Source organism: Podarcis raffonei, chromosome 4 (genome assembly GCF_027172205.1).
Source record: "Podarcis raffonei isolate rPodRaf1 chromosome 4, rPodRaf1.pri, whole genome shotgun sequence".
Taxonomy (NCBI): domain Eukaryota; kingdom Metazoa; phylum Chordata; class Lepidosauria; order Squamata; family Lacertidae; genus Podarcis; species Podarcis raffonei.
The window spans coordinates 62,494,527-62,515,244 of record NC_070605.1 but is presented as its reverse complement, the minus strand read 5'-3'; the positions used below and the strand labels follow the sequence as shown (position 1 = coordinate 62,515,244).

General features: G+C 38.6%; 1 protein-coding gene across 13 annotated transcripts in view; it reads right to left on the bottom strand.

The window, feature by feature from the left end:
- Window positions 1–20,718, bottom strand: part of DMD (dystrophin) — a 995,174-nt gene that overhangs the window by 31,804 nt on the left and 942,652 nt on the right. For 12 of the 13 annotated variants that reach the window (XM_053386964.1, XM_053386963.1, XM_053386969.1 and 9 more), the window contains 5 exons: window positions 18,348–18,505; window positions 6,459–6,625; window positions 4,954–5,065; window positions 3,580–3,716; window positions 2,660–2,698 (listed from right to left, as the gene is read on the bottom strand). In XM_053386964.1, coding sequence (XP_053242939.1) covers window positions 2,660–2,698; window positions 3,580–3,716; window positions 4,954–5,065; window positions 6,459–6,625; window positions 18,348–18,505 — 613 coding nt within the window. Of the gene's footprint in view, window positions 1–2,659; window positions 2,699–3,579; window positions 3,717–4,953; window positions 5,066–6,458; window positions 6,626–18,347; window positions 18,506–20,718 lie in introns of those variants that run through there. The other variant, XR_008330241.1, reaches the window with a different exon arrangement.

Genomic DNA, 20,718 nt, shown 5'->3' with positions numbered 1-20,718 from the left:
ATCCTTTAGAAACCTTTTTCTGGAATGGCCAGAAAGAAATGTCTGGTGATATTTGTATTTATTAGAACTAGATGAAGGAATTAAATGGACATAATATTCATTATTAAGGAATCATAAAACAAGACCTAAGGATAGAAATACTGAATGCCATACATGAAAATCATCTGGGAATGGAAGAATGCAAATCAGGGTTTCAGAAGCTATTTATTGGCCAACCATGTGCCATCAAATTGTAGACTTGACACAGTTATGTACTGGATGTTAAACTGACAGAAATAAAAGCCAGAAGGAACCTGTGTCATCTCAGGAAATTCCACAAAAGAAACAAGGTACTGAGATGCCTCTGACTACAAAGAGAGGTAGTTTGATACGGACATTTTAATTTAAAAGGAGAGATACAATAATAGTAGAAATCAAGGTTAAACCAACTTTTAGTTCAGAATGAATCCACTGAAATCTATTTTAAACTGATGTCTCCAGCTCATTTTCTCTTCTATCCTGCTAACTGCAAATAAATAGTTTGTTCATAGTTTTAAATCAAAGTCCCTGTGCACTGCATGTGCTAGGTGAAAACAATGACTGGCTGGATGCAGACAGCAGGCCAGGTGCTATTCGCCCAATTTTTTTTAATGTTTTGTTGTGTAAAAAATAATGAAGTTTAATTATATCTTCATAGGCATATACTGTAACTGTCATATACAGTAACTGTCAAAAATTATTTTTCGTGAATTTTAATGAACATGCTGTGAGGCTCTCATATTTTTGCTCCCCATCCTTAAGTGAGAATAACAAGTGATCAGCCTTCCTCCCTTGGGCTAGACCTATGATGAGGCAGAGTGAAGAAACTGCCTTAGCCAACAGATGCTGAGGTAGGGGGAGTGGCCAGAACTATGAGTGCCATGTGGCGTGCCTTGTACCTGCTACACTAGCCTGCTGCCCTCAAGTGATCCCAGCCCCCTCCCCAGTTCCAAGGTTTGAAGAAAATCTAAGGAGTGTTTGGTTACTTAAATGTTGAGGTGCCCAAAGTGCCTTGCCTCACAGTGACTGAACCAACATCCTTCCTGTGACCCTTTCCTATAAGGAAGGGGCAGGGTTGCTGCTGGAGCAGTGCAAAACCAGGCCCTGGTGACCACAGGTGTTGGTTTGACTAGAAAGGCCAGCCAAAAATAATGTCCCATACTCTTACAGATACCACTAAAAATGTAAGCTATTCTTAATTCACTTGTAGTTGAGTATCCAATAGAAAACAGGTCACAGACCTAGCAGTAGGTGTGTACTGGCATTCAGTCTACACAGCTCTTCAAATACATGCAGCAAAAACCAGGATGCTCATTCATTAATATTATATGCTGCAATCCTAGACAATTTATCTGGGAGTAACCCCACTGAATTCAACAGAACTTACTTTAGTGGGACATTTATAGGATTGCTTTCTAAGAGAATGCAGTTAGTCTTTACAACAGTATGCTCCAAATATATACTGTGAATTAATTGTAGTTTTAGAGCTGCTTATTTTAGTAATCACTTTTTGCAAGGAAAGGGCAGAAGCCCTTTAGTAGTGTTCATAGACTAATTTTAGGCTTCCTCCTTCCCTAATATTTAGCAGACATATGAATTAAGTAGCACAAACAAATAATTAAGACCAATGTTAAAGTTATGTTAGCATCGATGTCAAGCTGATAGTTATCTAAAGTGGATAGCTATTCATATCTGCAATTACTAAACTAACTTGTCAGTGAATTCATGCGGCCTTAAATTAATAAGATATTTCTGTTGAGAAATAATAGTATCTTGCTCCTGAAACTTCAGGCACAATTCATTAAACTTCAGTGGGAGGAATCTACACGCAGGGAACACTCGCCACTGAAACAAAATATTGGAATATGCTTTGTGTTGGATGGATCAGAACCAGATCTCTGACAATATTGAAAAATATTGTTCATTCTCAATAATACATTGTAATTGCACTTACAATATACCAGAACCTTGTGACTGCTTAGGAGGGCAGAAGCAGAACTTCTGCACAGACACTGCCCATCTACAAGCTCCTCTCCATTCATTTACACTGAAGGCTGATCCCCCCAAAACCCATAGGTGCCAATCTGGCTTCTCCACTGAAATGAATGGGAGAGCATGCATGTACCAGATAGCCAAATGTGCATTTGATCACACATACATCTGGACTAGGGCAACTGTGTGTACATAATGTTAAATAATGACCTTAAAAGTAAGATCAATAATATACTTCCTTTCCCTCCAAAAAAAAATATCAAATCTCAAAGTTTCTTGTTTCCCAACCAATGATGCCTACTTTAATCCAGAAATTCAGATATTTAATGTGCATGCTTCCATATGAGGTAGGACTGTGCAACCAAACCTCTGTGATTCAGATAGAAGTTAACTTAATTACTTATATGATTCAGTTTTGATGGACTGTAACTTTGAATACAATCATGTACATTTAATGAAGTGCAGGAAACCTTACTGGTATACCATTCCATTGATTTGGACTAAATTTTTGTTTTAGATTTTAACCGGGTGGGGAGGAAGGAGGGAAATGGACATATGTTAAAAAACAAACTCAACAGAAATTAAAAACAAATAGTGAGAGAACGCAACAGCAGAAGCAATAGCAGCACACTTTGGCGAAAGTACTCACGCAGAATCTACTGGCCAGAAGTTGATCAGAGTAACAGGACTGCAAGACAAAAAATGAGGAGGTGAAGAGAGAGGCAGAAAAAACTTAGCAGCAAAATAATTACAGAAAGTTTAAAAGAAACCCAAAAACAGGAAAATCCAATAGACCAACATGAATGTCCATGGAAAGCAGCCAAAAATATGCGAAATAAAATATTAAAGAGAAGGAGAGAGATAACAAGCTGTAGTGCAATTGCTATTAAATCATGTAACTATTAACTAGCAGATGATAGGGAAAGAAAAACTCAAGACATAATTTTTGTGTCATCATCTCTATGGGAAGAAATATGGAAAAATGTGGGAAGTTTACAGTATAAATTTAAAATTAAGCAAAATTACTAATTCATAGAATCGCAGAGTGAGAAAGGACCAAGAGGGCAATTTAATCCAATGCCCTGCAGTGCAGGATATTTTTGCCCAATGTGGGACTCAAATTCACAACCCTGACATTAAGTCTCATGCTCTACTGATGGTTCTATATCTGATAAAAGTATTCTTCATATCAAGAGAAAGTGAATGAATGTTGACTTCTGCTTATCTTAGGGATGGAGAATCTGTGGGCCCCCCGATGTTGCTGGGCTCCAACCCCTATCAACCCAATAATGAAAGCTGTTGTCCAGCAGCATCTGGAGGGCCACTAAATGTCAACCACTTTAAACACTTTCAATGCAATCAATAAGCTCACAGGCATTTTTCTTTTACTAGTTCAAGTTTAACTTATAGCAATTGAAACGTCAGCTTGTATATTAATTTCAACCAAAATAAACAAAAATGAAAGAAATGAAAGTGGCGTTATGCAGTTAGGAAGTAAAGGGATCAGGTGCCAACTGGGCAGCTCAAAGAACTTAACAAATGAAAAAATTATTTATCTGCTTCACTCACGTTTCCATGTTGTCTCCCTCCAACACTGTTTGCACAGGCAGGTAGCCCATTCTTGGGTGTTTTGCAAAGTATCTTTTTGTTCGGAATTTGTTTTTCAATACCTTGGCGAAGTCACGAACATCTTCTCCTGAAGTAGTCTGGAAGCAACATATTAATGGTATCACTTTACAGGAGAAATCCAAATATTTGACTGGCCTCTTCCACCAAACCATAAACATTTTACCATTATGCATTAGAAGTGCATGACAACTTACTTCAGGAACTTGATTCCCATGATCTAGCGTTTTGCAATATATAAGCAAATTTGTTCAAAAAAATGTATTCATGAACATGAGGCTGTTAATGTACACATTAAATATTTACAAAAAACAAGTTTGCCAGGTCTGTGATAACCCATAATTTTGTATGTGGCATGTACCAACACAGCAAAATAGGTAGTACAGGAGGTTGCTGTGTCACAGTAGGAACAGAATAGAAAAGCAGCAAGAGAATAATCTCCATTTTTTTGGTGAAACTGTATTCTCGTAATGTTCAATAATATGCATCCCATAATCAAATATATTGTTTATCAGATTTTTATTTTTATATTGACCTTATCAACAAAGTAACAAAAAAAATCACTTCTACAAAACAGATGCTGCTCTATATATTACATTCGTTTTTAAGGAAGATTTTGTTCATTTGCTAGGAAGAAGCAAGTAGAAACAGTCGGCTGTATTATATAATCCAATTCTCTCGAGTTACAATTAGAAGAAAGTGCTAATGCACTTTATGACTTTGAAGAATAACAATTTCCCCCTTCAGTTTGGAAAAAACACACACCAACAACACCAGTTGTTCAGACATGTTTTCACTACACCCTTCCTTGGATATGTATATCAGTGCAATCATTATCTTAAGTCTAGGTGGAAAGAGATAGATAGAATAAAAGCACTTGAGAACTTTGATTAAAAGCTGGCGTATACTACTGATTTTTATTTATCGGCCACATTTGGATGAATTTCTCTTGAATTCATAAGCTGAGATACACATAAGCCTTTTGCCTGTGCACACAGTCCTGTTATGACATGCCTGAATAAACTAGGAATTCTTTAATGAACCATAGTTTCCTCTTCTGGCCAACCTTGGAAAAGTATGGATTTAGTTGTTACGACACAGCAATATATAAATAATAACTAGCAACTTCCAATTATTATTTATTCCTGTTATTTTCACTGGATATAGCAAGATATTCATGCTTTAAAAAACAGTTTTGTGAAGGATGATTTAATTTAAAAGGAATACTGCACAATGCCTCCACAGTCTTACACAAACAAATGATTTCCCCTCCTCTTCTCTCCAGAATTTGTATTAGGAGACACTGATGTCACTTACCGGTGTACAATATTCTACCATTGGGTAGTGCATCTTATGACCTTTTGCAACTCGCCCAGAAAAGAAGCAGCTTTGGCAGATGTCATAATTAAAGTGCTTTAAACTTCTGTACCTGGAGAAGAAGAAAATACAAATTCAGCACTCGTGCACCAAATTTTGTTTCGGGTGTAAAGTAGGAGATCATTTTCAGTGGCTACAATCAGACTTAAGAACTCCCCTCCTAGAGAGTTAGACTGGCTCCCTCCTCCTCCTTCCAGCAGAAGGTGAAGACCTTATTTCAACAAGCTTTTAGGAACTGGCTGTTTTTCAGGAAACGGCTATTGCTGGGATGTTGTTGTTGTTAATTTATTATTATCTGTATTTTTACTTGATTTTTAAAATATTGTTTTAATTCTGTCCTTCATCAGCTGAGGCTGGTAAATTCGCCGCAGTCTCTCCTAAATAGAGACAGTCTAGCCACAGCCCAACAATGGTAATAGTGGGGGAAATGTTAGATTTGGTAATGTGAATCCATATTCTGTAGTCTACAGATTATGACATAAGAATACAGTAATTAAATGCAGCAAGCAACCTTTTATCCTGTTGGATGCTTGCAAGAATTATGAGGTGTCATATAAATTAAATAAATGCTTACTTTTTATTTTTACATTCTTTTATTTAACCACCCAGTACTTTATATTAAACAAAAGTACCAGCAAGAATTTCATGTCATGCAGCACACTCATAGTAATCTATCTGAGCTTTACACAATAATTCCAAAATGCTCCTTGTCAAGAGCTCAGTGGTAAGACAATGTTAAGATTGAAACATGCAGGGACCATACAAAACTGTTATTAGGGGAAAAGGTGATAAAACAAGTCTAAGCATAACTGAAAATAGTATTTACTTAACAGCTAAGTAGATTCCTAACAGGTATACCAATCCATAGTTATTTTGCAAGATGTTGGCTTAGATTCATTGCTATAGTAAGCACACTGTTGAGATCCAGGTCTCTAAGCACATCAACAGAATTTCCATATTCGGGGTTGACATGTCTCTTAAGGAGACTATAGACTGAGCAGATTAATTTTTTAAAATGACATTACACAATGGTTTTTCCAGCAGGATTTTATTTTATTTATGTTAAGCAACTTCTTCTAGGAACGTTTTTGTATCCAGCAAGTTATCAACTACATGTTTTACAAAAATGTTCATGTCCTGCTTGTGGGCTTTCGATAGGTGCTGAATAAGATCAATGCTTGGTCTGATCCAGGTTGGTTCTTCTAATGGTCTTAGGTATCCAAACAGCATGATTACTTTTACAGAACAGAAGGAATATTAAACAAGCATTTCTGTTAAGGAGGCTGCCTTTAGGAGATGAGGAAATTACTACACAGTGCCTTCTAGGCACACCCATATTATGTGCTGGAAGGAAGGATTCAGTGCTCATATATGACCTCTACAAAGAGTAGTAATTGATGATGCATTAAGTTCATCTTGTAAAAATCAGCAATATAACACTGTACCTGAATCCAATTATTGGACACTCCTTACAGATGTTGCACTTGGCTTGGTGTTTGGCAGTTTCAGCAGCAGCCACCCTATGCAAAACTGGCAGCCATACCATGGACTGTGGTTCAAGTCTCATCCAATCCAGAAAAAGGGCTGCCTCAATTTCAGGTTTGTTATTGGCCTATGAGAGAAAGGAGATTACATTACAGGACACAGGGAAAACTTTCATTTTACAAGTAATTTCCCCCTTTCCAACCAAGTATATTTCCCTTCATCTAATTTTCAGATGGTGACACATTTGTTCCACCCACCCCCACAGGTATATCTATATATTCCTCTTCCCTCCCTTTATAACTAACTAAACTAACTAACCAACCAACCAACCAACCAACCATAAATGTGGGTGGGGGCATTTGTAAGGGAGAACTGGCAGGTGAAAAGAGAACCCTTCCGATATCCATGAATTCTTCCATGGAAATATTCCATCAACTGGGGTTATTTTTGTTTTCTTTGAACCTTGATGGGGGAGGAGCAACAGCTAAAAACAGCATAGGGAAGCATTTGCAGGGAAAATCAGATGACACTCTCCCTCCTTTCAATTCATCCCTATAATGTTCCAGGAAATAAAACATTGGTTTTGAAACACATTTTCTGTCAGGATGTGAAGCTTTGTCCTTCATCAGACATAAGGTATTTTGCGTAGGTATATTTTGTAAACCTGCATAAAGAGATGAGTTTACCAACACAGGAGCCAGATATATGGAGAAACGTGACTCAAAGAAGTAGGAGGCCCAGGGTTCGCTCTGATTGTTTAGAAATACGCAATCGCTTTGAGGTCCTTTCCCCTAGCATGGAAGACGAAGAGCAGACTCCATTTGAGGATCTCTCCCTCATTACAGTCGATCAGGTATATGAAGACGAGCAGCAAAGGCAGTCTTCAGGGAATGTGCAGGCGACCTTGGAACGGACAGCTCACGGAAGAACCCCGACCAGACCTAAGAGGAGGCGTGTAGTGGTGATAGGGGATTCCCTACTGAGGGGAACAGAAGCAGTGATCTGTGGGCCTGACAAGATGTCTCGGGAAGTGTGCTGTCTCCCCGGGGCTAAGATCCAAGATGTAACTGAACGACTGCAAGGAATCATAAAACCCACTGACAAATACCCCTTCCTCTTGGTTCATGTGGGAACCAATGACACTGCAAGCAATAGCCTCCAGAAGATCAAAAGAGATTACGAGGCTCTGGGCAGGAAATTGAAGCAATTAAATGCACAAATTGTCATCTCATCTGTCCTCCCAGTTGAACGACGTGGCCCAGGGAGAGAGGGAAAAATAGTGGAAGTGAACAACTGGCTTCGCAAATGGTGTAAACAGGAACGGTTTGGATTCTTAGATCACGGAATGCAGTTTCTTGAAGATGGACTTCTGGCAAGCGATGGGCTGCACCTCACAACGGTTGGGAGGAATGTTTTTGCAAAAAATCTCAGAAACCTCATCAGGAGGGCTTTAAACTGACTAATGTGGGGGAGGGAGACAGTGCTCCTGAAGGTAGGAGTCTATCAATTGATGAAGATGATCATCCAAATGTCATAGACCGAATGGAGCAAACAGCACGCAGACCTAGTGGTGGGAGGAAAAAATCCTTAAATAAGAGACACGGGGGAATGATTAATGGACTTCAATGTCTGTACACTAATGCGCAAAGTATGGGAAATAAACAAGATGAGCTTGAGCTCTTGGTACAGCAAACTAAATATGACATAATAGGCATCACTGAAACCTGGTGGGATAAGTCCCACGATTGGAATGTAATAATGGAGGGATACAATCTATTTCAGAGAAACAGACCAGACAAGAAAGGAGGAGGAGTGGCGTTATATGTCAGGGATGTGTATACCTGTGAAGAGATCCAAGATTTAGAACCTCAAAGCCAAAGTGAGAGCATTTGGGTCAAAATTAAGGGAGAGAAGAATAACAGTGACCTCATTGTGGGAGTTTACTATAGATCCCCAAGCCAAACGGAGGACATAGATGATGCCTTCCTGGAACAGATGGCCAAGCATGCAAAAGGAAGGGAGATAGTAGTAATGGGGGACTTCAATTACCCGGATATTTGTTGGATGTCAAACTCAGCCAAGAGCATAAGGTCAAACAGATTCCTCACTGGCCTTGCAGACAACTTCATTGTCCAGAAAGTGGGAGAAGCTACAAGAGGAACAGCCATTTTAGATCTGGTCCTAACCAATGTTGATGACCTGGTTAGTGGGGTAGAAGTGGAAGGATCATTAGGCGCGAGTGATCATGCTCTTCTGAAGTTTACTATACAGCGGAAAGGAGCAGCCAAGCATACTAGGACTCAATTTCTCGACTTTAAGAAAGCCGACTTCATAAAACTTAGGGAAGTGCTGGGTGAGATCCCATGGACAGTAATACTAAAAGGAAAGGGAGTTCATGATGGCTGGGAGTTTGTTAAGAGGGAGATAGTAAAAGCACAACTTCAGGCAATACCAATGAGACGGAAACATGGAAGGTGCCTAAAGAAGCCAGGGTGGCTATCTAAAGAACTTTTAACTGAGTTAAGATTAAAAAAGGATGTGTACAAAAAATGGAAAAGGGGGGAAACCACCAAAGAGGAATTCAAACAAATAGCCAGCACGTGTAGACACAAAGTCAGAAAAGCTAAAGCACAGAATGAACTCAGGCTTGCTAGAGAGGTTAAAAGCAACAAAAAAGGCTTTTATGGGTATGTTCGTAGCAAAAGGAAGAACAAAGAAACAGTGGGGTCACTCAGAGGAGAAGATGGTGAAATGCAAACAGGGGACACAGAAAGGGCTGAACTCCTCAATGCCTTCTTTGCCTCAGTCTTCTCCGATAAAGAAAACAATGCCCGACCTGAAGAATTTGGAGCAAATGATTCAGCAGAGGAAACACAGCCCAGAATAACTAAGGAGATAGTACAAGAATACTTGGCTAGTCTAGATGTATTCAAGTCTCCAGGGCCAGATGAACTGCATCCAAGAGTATTAAAAGAACTGGCAGATGTGATTTCAGAACCACTGGCAGTCATCTTTGAGAATTCCTGGAGAACAGGTGAAGTCCCGGCAGACTGGAGGAGGGCAAATGTTGTCCCTATTTTCAAAAAGGGGAAAAGAGAGGACCCAAATAATTACCGCCCAGTCAGTCTGACATCAATACCAGGGAAGATTCTGGAGCAGATCATTAAGCAAACAGTCTGTGAGCATCTGGAAAGGAATGCTGTGATCACCAATAGTCAGCATGGATTTCTGAAAAATAAGTCATGTCAGACTAACCTGATCTCGTTTTTTGACAGAATTACAAGCCTGGTAGATGAAGGGAACGCAGTGGATGTAGCCTACCTTGATTTCAGCAAGGCATTTGACAAGGTGCCCCATGATATTCTTGTAAAGAAGCTGGTAAAATGCGGTCTTGACTATGCTACCACTCAGTGGATTTGTAACTGGCTGACTGACCGAACCCAAAGGGTGCTCATCAATGGTTCCTCTTCATCCTGGAGAAGAGTGACTAGTGGGGTGCCACAGGGTTCTGTCTTGGGCCCGGTCTTATTCAACATCTTTATCAACGACTTGGATGATGGACTCAAGGGCATCCTGATCAAATTTGCAGATGACACCAAACTGGGAGGGGTGGCTAACACCCCAGAGGACAGGAACACACTTCAAAACGACCTTGACAGATTAGAGAACTGGGCCAAAACAAACAAGATGAATTTTAACAGGGAGAAATGTAAAGTATTGCACTTGGGCAAAAAAAATGAGAGGCACAAATACAAGATGGGTGACACCTGGCTTGAGAGCACTACATGTGAAAAGGATCTAGGAGTCTTGGTTGACCACAAACTTGACATGAGCCAACAGTGTGACGCGGCAGCTAAAAAAGCCAATGCAATTCTGGGCTGCATCAATAGGAGTATAGCATCTAGATCAAGGGAAGTAATAGTGCCACTGTATTCTGCTCTGGTCAGACCTCACCTGGAGTACTGTGTCCAGTTCTGGGCACCACAGTTCAAGAAGGACATTGACAAACTGGAACGTGTCCAGAGGAGGGCAACCAAAATGGTCAAAGGCCTGGAAACGATGCCTTATGAGGAACGGCTAAGGGAGCTGGGCATGTTTAGCCTGGAGAAGAGGAGGTTAAGGGGTGATATGATAGCCATGTTCAAATATATAAAAGGATGTCACATAGAGGAGGGAGAAAGGTTGTTTTCTGCTGCTCCAGAGAAGCGGACACGGAGCAATGGATCCAAACTACAAGAAAGAAGATTCCACCTAAACATTAGGAAGAACTTCCTGACAGTAAGAGCTGTTCGACAGTGGAATTTGCTGCCAAGGAGTGTGGTGGAGTCTCCTTCTTTGGAGGTCTTTAAGCAGAGGCTTGACAACCATATGTCAGGAGTGCTCTGATGGTGTTTCCTGCTTGGCAGGGGGTTGGACTCGATGGCCCTTGTGGCCTCTTCCAACTCTATGATTCTATGATTCTATGATTCTATGAGTTTTTGTCTTCCATCATGTATTACTATGTTCCACCCCCTCCAATGATATCACTGTTCTCCGTTTCTAAGGTCAGTTGCAAACTAATACAGACTTTACTGTTGCCCTTGAAACCAACTTTTAGCTCTTTTTTCTTGGTGTTAAATGAAATGGCTCATTGTGTCCTTAACATTTTCTCCTTCCACTTAAATCTCAGCGTACACATGCATCTAGGATAGGTGTCTTCTTTTCTGAATTATTCTGAAGAGTATATAAGGACTACTTAATCCTCTTTCTCCTGTTTCAGTAATAAATATCATTTTGCAAACCAATTCCATTTCTTCTCCTTTACTGATACATTTATAACCTCATTTGCAACCTATACATGTCATCTGGGCTTCCTTTACTTTCAGAAAGTCTTTCTTCTTTAGTCACTATCCATCCAGCTTAATCTTAATTTCATCAAGGAAGAATACTAATTAAGTACTTTAGGGCTTCTCTCTCACTCCTGAAAAGCCCTCAGAATTATTTTAGCTTCTTAATAGCCATCTATGTCCAGCCATAAGTATACACTGTCTTCTCTATCATACTTATTTTTAAGCCCTCAGATCAAATAAATGTAAATTGTGACACATTTCTAAGTTGAAACCTACTGGCTACTTGATCCGAAATGAGACTGGTGAAGTTAACACTCCCAAAGCAAGCAGATAAGAATGCTGACTTGTCAAGGAGTTCAAATAATTTTATTTGCAAAAATAATAGTAAATATCTACAGTGTTTTAAGACAGAAGAGATGACAAAGAGCAGTGATCACACACATGCTATAAAGTTCTATCTTTCTGCCAATAATTGTAAACATAAAATGAAACAGAACTGCGATAAGAAAATAATGGATGCCATAAACTGTGACCTAAAACAGTGCATTAATCTGACTGAAAAAGGGATTTTTGGGTTGTTATTACTTGTTATATATGCTAATTCAGTAAACTTTTCAGAAAGGTGCACAGATAGTAAACTTTACAAAGACAATTTAAATATCTATGAGGTTTATGCATTGCCATGGGCACACAAGGGTAGAGACATCACATCTCTCAGGGACTATTTACACAATACCACATCTATCTGAGTAAGCATCCAGCCATTTATCCATAGCCATCTCTTAATTATCCCTGCATGGTTCTATGTCTGTTTGCAAATAGCAATATGGGGACAGAGGGACAAGGGGGAGAGATTAGAATTTAAACAGAACAAAGTGAAAATCTATAAGGGGCAGTACTGCAGATAGGTTATAACTATTGTAAAATGGGAGGCACATGTATACAATTCACTGAGGAATTCTTTGCTTTTATTTTAATGTTGTACTGTATTAATTTTAATTTAGATATCTGAATACTTGCACATATTTCATTATTTCAAAACTTTGCAGAAAGCCAAACAAATTTACTGAGGACTCATGTGTGTATGTGTGTGTGTTTCTGCAAAAACAACAACAACTAGAATGCTTTTGATTAGGCAATTCTAGTGGGTGAGATATCTGTTTATTGCCATGTGAAGATTTACTTTAGAAATTTGTGCTGTTACTAGCTAGATAATGATCTTCAATAAGCTGCTCTGGTCATTTGAGTTCACCTTATGCACACACATACACAAACAAGCCTTTTACATGCCATTTCTGGAATGAAAAAGATGGATTCTGTACTGAAATGCTGCAGTGTGTCAACTGTAGACAGAGTAAGAATGAACAGCTCAAAGTATTCACCTCTCCATTTGCAGATGCTTTTAGTTTACATGGGAATACAGTGAATGGATGAAATGGCTCCTGTCATATGCAAAGATATGTTTCAGTTCTCCAGCTTCTGCACATCTATTTTAATTTTGTTGGCTGCTATCAGTTTTGACATTTGTCTATCTGATCACTACATCTATACTATCTACAATCTCTTCTATTGGAGATTAACAGCATTAAACTGCACCAAAACTAGTACTGAACTATATTACATGAAGATTTAAAGCCATATTGAGAAAAGCTTGTCAGGGTCAGACAGTAAAGGACAGATAGTTCTTGAATGTTCCCTGAGCTGCTGTTACAATTTCTTTAATCATCTCTAAATCCAGCCAGAGAGTAACCAAGGGTTTTACATAAGGGAAGAATCTACAACAAAAGCAAACTGTGAAGATTTCCTCCCCCTTCTGTTAACATATTTCTGTGCAACTGCCACAATAAAACTGTAAATCATAGAACAAAGTTAACAGTGCATTTCCCAGTTTGCAAATAACAATTTGTTACATCTAATATTCAAATTCCTATTAAATTCTAAATATCTGTTGTTTTTTGTTGGAATTTTTTTGCATTCATATGCCAAGAAACATTTGGAGAGGAAAGCTGGTTATTCACCATTATGTTATGTAATGCTAAAAAGAAAAGAAATAACTGCCTTCTAAAAAATGTAACATATGTCTGCTTTACCTCATATTTTGTTAATTCCTGCTTTCAAGAAAATTGTCTTAGTAGATTACAAAAGTTAACAATGCAACCACTCACCAAGACTGTGCTTGCCTCCATTTTTTAGCTATAAAGCCTATTCTCTTTTCTGCCCTCAATTATCTATTAGTATATTGCTCCCCCTCAAAGTTCTGGTTCATTTTCATACATTTAAACATGGATAGATATCAGGATAACAGCATAGTTTGAAGTTTATCCTCTTTTTTTAGGTCCCATGGTCAACCATAAAAAAAAGTTTCTACTAATAATTTCAATTAAAAAAAAAAAAGGTAAAGGACCCCTGACAGTTAAGTCCAGTCGTGAACGACTCTGGGGTTGTGGTGCTCATCTTGCTTTACTGGCCGAGGGAGCCGACATTTGTCCACAGATAGTTTTTCCAGGTCATGTGGCCAGCATGACTAAGCCGCTTCTGGCGAACGGAAATGCCGTTTACCTTCCCGCCAGAGCAGTACCTATTTATCTACTTGCACTTTGACGTGCTTTCAAACTGCTAGGTGGGCAGGAGCTGGGACTGAGCAATGGGAGCTCACCCCGTCGTGGGGATTCGAACCGCCGACCTTCCAATCGGCAAGCCCTAGGCTCTGTGGTTTAGACCACAGCTCCACCTGTGTCCCTAATTTCAGTCTACATTACACTAAAACTATTTTAAAATTCTGAGATTCAAATTTACATTGGTAAAGTGCTCTTTTAAAAAAAGCAATGCCCATAGGCTCTTAAATAAGGTATTGGTGTATTACTACATACAGGATAACCAAGACTTAAAAATGATAAATATTCGCAGTGTAGTAGATGCAAAGCAGACTTCCTTTCTATCTGCTAGTCCTGTACAAATATCTATTTCTAAAACAAAGGTGAAACTGTCACACTCCTGTTACATTTTTGCTGTTGGATGTTGTTAATGTAATCATATTTATAATACTGGAATGTTTCTGTCATTTTGGGTGATGTTATATTTGCTACTTTGTTGTTTTATTATGTTACAATGAAATTGTTTTAAAGTGTTTGATCTTGAAATGTGTTCAACTTTTCTTTGTTATAAAAACCACTTTGAGCATGATTTTTTTTATGGAAAAGCAGCATACAAATAAAATTATGAATGAGACAATTGGTTCATCTAGCTAAGTTTTCTGAAGCATACAAGTTTGCATTGTAAAAGGAAAACACAACATTATTGTAATAGTGAAACAACCTTACAGAATGCTGCTTCCGAGTCTAAAAATAGGGAAAAGTAGGTCTAAGGAAACCAGAAATCTGGTTAGACTGTAGCTGTGTTCAGGCAGTGTTTAAAATCAGGGCCAGTGACCTGAAAAGCCTGGGATCTACCACTGAGCATGATGTAAGATAAGCCACATTTCAGGAAATGTCTTTTTCACCATGTTCCACTACAGGGCTGAGAACAACAGTCTCTCGTCTGCACCACCTGTGTGCCAAGTTTGAACAGCATAAACACTATATTTCTCTAGAAGTCTATATTTTAGCTGACATTCAACAGACAGGGTTCAACAGACATGAGGTATATTCCCATTCCTATATATAGTCCTCTCTTTTTATTGCACCTTTGCCCTTAAACTGTTGTTATTGCCACAGCTTTTTGTGTGTTATAGGGGGGATGAAAGAAAGAGAACTAAATAAATGAATAAGCAAAGTCAAGTTCTATTTTATATTCCACATGAAGTCGTCATTTTCTCCCAAGAGCTACTCTTTGTACATCCTTTTTTAATGTTTGTAACCTAGGCGCTGCATGAGTCCTCAAGCTTGTGGAAAGAAAAATAATTTCAAAGTGGCAAAGTTTTTTTTAAAAGCCACCTCATTCCTTACAGACAAAGAATGTACTTGAAGCAGTTGTAGCATTTTTGCTGCAGTTGAAGGGAGTATTACAAACACCAATGCTGTGAGCACATGCATGTTGACAGAACAAGACTTCCCTCCCCCGCTACTTTCAAGGACTTGCATTTCAAACAAAGATCAGGGACATTTCCTCACCACCCCTTGTTATCTCCTGGTACAGTAAACATTACATTTTTGTGCTGCTGTGCATGACAGACAAGGTTGTTGCCAGCATGCCTAAGCCACTGAGACCAGGAGAACAGATTCTGATACAGTACATTTGCTGCTGGTTTTCTCTCTCTCATTCTCTCTGAAATCACTGCAAATTATTACCAGGGATGTTATCAGCATAAAAACCTCACTTCCAGCCAATTCCCATTAATAATGAAAAGTCCTTGAGTTAGATTTGTGAAGAAGTGTGTGTGTGTGTGTGTGAGAGAGAGAGAGAGAGAGAGAGAGAATGAATGTATAGTGCACAAATGTTTTCAATAATGCAAATACATGTTGAAGAAATTTCAAACAACACAATCATAACTGATAAAATGCAATTCAAAATATACAGCATTTAAAGATATTAAAAAATTAAAACATAAAAAAGATAACAAACTCACTAAAAGCAGCAAACAACCTTTGTATAATACTCAGCAAAAACAAACAATGGCGGACGTGTCAAAAAAGGAATCCAGAACTTTGGAGACAAGTCCCTTTCCCTACTTCTCACTTCTCAAATAGTGATGTTTCTGAAGAGGGCTCTTCTGAAATGTTTTTTTAAGTTCAGATGTCTCTGATATAGAGCCCTGGCCATAAAGAGTCTGCCACTTTCTCTTTAAACTAGGACATTGAATTGGGCCTGGAAGCTTAATGGCTTAATGCAACTAACAGCTAACTTCATTAGCAACATAATGCACCCGCTGCCAATTATGGTGCTGGAGGACACTCTTGAGAGTCCCATGGACTGCAAGAAGATCAAACCTATCCATTCTGAAGGAAATCAGCCCTGAGTGCTCACTGGAAGGACAGATCCTGAAGCTGAGGCTCCAATACTTTGGCCAGCTCATGAGAAGAGAAGACTCCCTGGAAAAGACCCTGATGTTGGGAAAGATGGAGGGCACAAGGAGAAGGGGACAACAGAGGATGAGATGGTTGGACAGTGTTCTCGAAGCTACCAACATGAGTCTGACCAAACTGCAGGAGGCAGTGGAAGACAGGAGTGCCTGGCGTGCTCTGGTCCATGGGGTCACAAAGAGTCAGACACGACTAAACGACTCAACAACAACAACATGTTCCTTCCTTCTACCTTAGGCTGTAACACTTCATACTGGCTAGAACTTTCAAAATGTCTTCCTAGATGGGGCTATGCAGAGTATGCTAAAGGGCAGTAATAGCAAGATTGTTGTTTTCCATGAATGGGTGTAGTTGACATATGTGATATAAACAATAAACAGCAATCTTTATGCCTATTTATCAAGCTGCACGTTGGGCCCAAAAGACCAATTAGCTCTAAGTATAACTAAGTACTGGTGCAACCAAGTATATAGCATCAGGAAACAAACTGACCTGAATTTTAAACCTGTGGATAGCCAATATTTATTTCATTTTTGGGGGAAAATGTAATATTAAAAATAGTATAATATGGTATACTGTATTAATATTTTTTAAACCTCAACTAATTAGGGCCATCATAAGTAAAGACCCCTTACTTTGTACTACAAAACAATACATTAACCTTTAAGCAACATGAAAAGAGGCCTGCAGATTGATTAATGATGTTTGAGTGAGGTCACCCACAAGGTCTATTTCCATGCCGAAAGACCACAATGGGAATGATATACATTCTTGAAATGCACAGTGATCACTTTGAGGGGGAAAACCTCTTTTATCATGCATAGTGTGGTCTAACATTTGAAGTGGGGATTTAAAACTTGAGAAGGAAGAGTCATAATGGTTCCTTTGCTTCTTCCCTCCAGTGACCCTTTCAATTACAAAGACAAAAGTTATTTTTGCCTCACATTGTGAATTGTATTGACCAGACAGACCCTTCTTAGCATTTTTTTAAAGAGAGGTCATAAAATAATGAACTCTTCTGATACTTCTCTGAAATGCTAATTCTGTCCCTTCAGTTTATTATTCCTTAAGTTTAATGAGTTGTTTTTGTCTCCCACTGCAGACTCCTGTCTCAGTACTTTCTAAACATACTTTGCCAAAGTAACTGTTGCTGTTCACCGTCAGCTTTCCCTTAACGGCCATGGAAAAACATACTTGATCTTTTATTTAAAACAAAATGTATTTGAATTTGAAAAACCAAAAGTTAGACCAACTTAAAATCCCCGCTTACTTCCCTTGTGCTGTTGCAGAATCATGGATGACTTGCCGGGTGACTTAATGGCAATTCAGAAATTTCACTGGCTGATGGTTAGTTTCTGAGCCAAACTGAAAGTTCTTTAAGATGTTAAAGTGTTGGAAGCCAGGGTATATTGCCATGGTATCTGCTATCTCCTATCTGAACTTTTCCCCTCTTTGCTTCAGGCTTTGCAGTGTTAGAAGCAAGATTGACATCTACTAGGAGTGAAGCATATTTTTGAATGTTCTCCTTCAGGAAGTATGCAGGGTGACTCAAAAATGCAAGTCAAAATACTATACTATACTATACTATACTATACTATACTATACTACTATACTAAACTCTACTCTACTCTACTAGAAGGCTTTTGAGATTTAGTGTCACATTTCCCTCATGCCAATGACTCTACAGTTTTAATTTTGTGGACCTTTGGGTTGATTGGCAGGGCAAGAATGGAAATAACAGATAAAATTGGACAGGTCTTGTTCCCAACACCATTCTTTATTTGATGTATTTTACATTTAATCTGATGGATGCTGTGTCACTTTAGAGTGCAGAGTTGCCATATTCTGACTGCCTGGCCCCATCCAATAAAATGTTTCAATAAACTAAATATTAAATAAACAAACATACATACTCTGATCTCCACACTTATTGCCTGAGTTTATGTACCCTGCATAACATTTGGATTAAAAAACCAATAGCAATAAGCAGAAGTATACTTACAAACTGAAAGCAGCTCCTAACACTGGGTTCAATATTACTGCCACCAAAAGAAGCAACTTCACCCAGCTGTCTTGGAATCTGAATAGAGTCATGCAGGAGGAGGCCTAGACGACGCTGGTCACAGAATCCAGTGGGACTGGCTACCTGCTTGAACAGATCTGGAGGCAGAAGAAAGATGTATAGCAAAATCCATCAAAACAATAGAAACTATCAACTGTATAATATGTATAAACAAATTTGCTGTCAGGGATACAAATAAATGGTTGAGAGTTTTCATTAGGTTTGTTCACAATTTGTTTGGTTATTTAGTGGTTTGACCTTCTCTAGTAGACAATTCTGAAGTAACTATTTTGAATCAGATTTTGTTTGTAGCCAATTACTATTACACTGTAACTCATATAAACCAAAACAAGAAGCAAGGAAGTCCAAGAATAAGTTAAATAATTAATGTCAAGAATATATAACTGTCAAAGCTGAGAATTGTAAAGTTACTCAAATCATTTTTAAATATTAAAGAATACCATTGGTAATCAACACTGTTTGGGCCAAAAAAGTAGACCATAATTTTATTGCTGCTAGTGCACATTATCCTATATAGGTAACAAATTTGTGAGGAAATACTTTAAGTATATACATGTTTTTAAGATTTTTGTCACAGAAGAAAATAGGAATAACTTGCATGCAAAGATGTTCACAATCAGAATAAAGGAATGAAGTTACCAAAAAAATTCCACAATGCTATATGGCTGCGAACTGGATTTCCAAACTCTGATTTGCATCAAGAATTAAAAAAACCCAAAAGCTTGGCATTTGGAATCCAATAATATATTTGGAAGAAAGAAAGAGTTCTGTGTTACAGAACCATGTTGCCCACATGAAATGTTAATACCAGGAATTGTACTACATGTAAATTTAATTTACTGCAAATGAGTTATATAGTACATATCTGAAGGTATGTTAAAGTTTGGAGCAGTTAAAAGAATGAGATTATGATCAACTGAAATATTTATTTGGCACTACCCATTACCAATACATGACCTGAATAAATCTTGTTTTATTTTTCAAAGCATTAAAACAGATTTCAGCAAGTGAAAATAATATGGTTATATTCCTGCAGACTCATTAATATTTCATTTTGTACTAAGGGCACAATTATAGAAAAGCTTTAGTCTTGTATAGAAATTTACTAGTACAGTTTTAACACCTGATTTTATTTTGCTTCTATTTAAGACACCATTTCCTAGCCAAGTCTGATCCTAGTTTACATCATAAAGGGGCACTTTCCATTCCCATCATAGTTGTAGAGAGTATTCTTGGCAGGAGAATTGATGTTATCAGGCTGTGAGAGTTTCAGAATTATCATGTGTTGCTCAACTTTTAGGAATGATAAGAACACCACAAGGAAACACAATGCAAATAATAATTGGCATCCGTGTGATAATAAGTACAAAGGTAAAGGTAAAGGTACAAGACCCCTGGATGGTTAAGTCAAGTCAAAGGCGACTATGGGGTGCAGCGCTCATCTCGCTTTCAGGCCAAGGGAGCTGGCGTTTGTCCACAGATGGCTTTCCGGGTCATGTGGCCAGCATGACTAAACCACTTCTAGTGCAACAGGACATGTGATGGAAACCAGAGTGCACGAAAATGCCTTTTATCTTCCTGCTGCAGATAAATAGGTTTCCTGACAAACCTATTTATCTATGATATTGCAGTACTGCAACTTCCATCACTCATTACCATTGGCCATCCTGGCTGGGACTGATGGGAACTGTAGTCCAACAACATCTGGAGGGCCAAAGCTTTCCCATTCCTGAACTAGTGGGATCTTCTGATAAATCTCACTTCCGTTTCTTTTGAAGGACAGATCAAGTCAGTCTCAATAAACATTTTCTGATTCTATCTTATTATCCTAAGTGTTAGGACACTTTTCTAAGATGAAGTATTTAAGCAGAATGGTAGATTCCAAAATTTAGGGGGATGGAATATACCTTACATGCCCTGATTTCACTCAACAATGTAATTTTTGGAATAACATAAGCCACTCACATGACACTCCCACCAGCAGAAGGAGAGGCAATTTTCAGCAATTTCCCCTTCCTCATGTGCTACCTCTCATGCTGCTCTGGAGGTTTTCCCAACTCCCTGGAGATCATTCCTGGGGAACTTCTGCTGGTTGCTATGTCATGTGAGTACAACTCCACTCAGTGGATGTTCCTGTCAGTCTCCTTTGCAGACTGTCCTTCCTGAAAGTTGGGGCGCGTAAAACAGCACAGTGGGACTTCAGTGAACCACACAACTGCTTCCTTGTGCCAATTAGATTTTTGAGTCTGTACTCCAAGAATTATTTCAGGTGAAGGATTTAATGGATGGC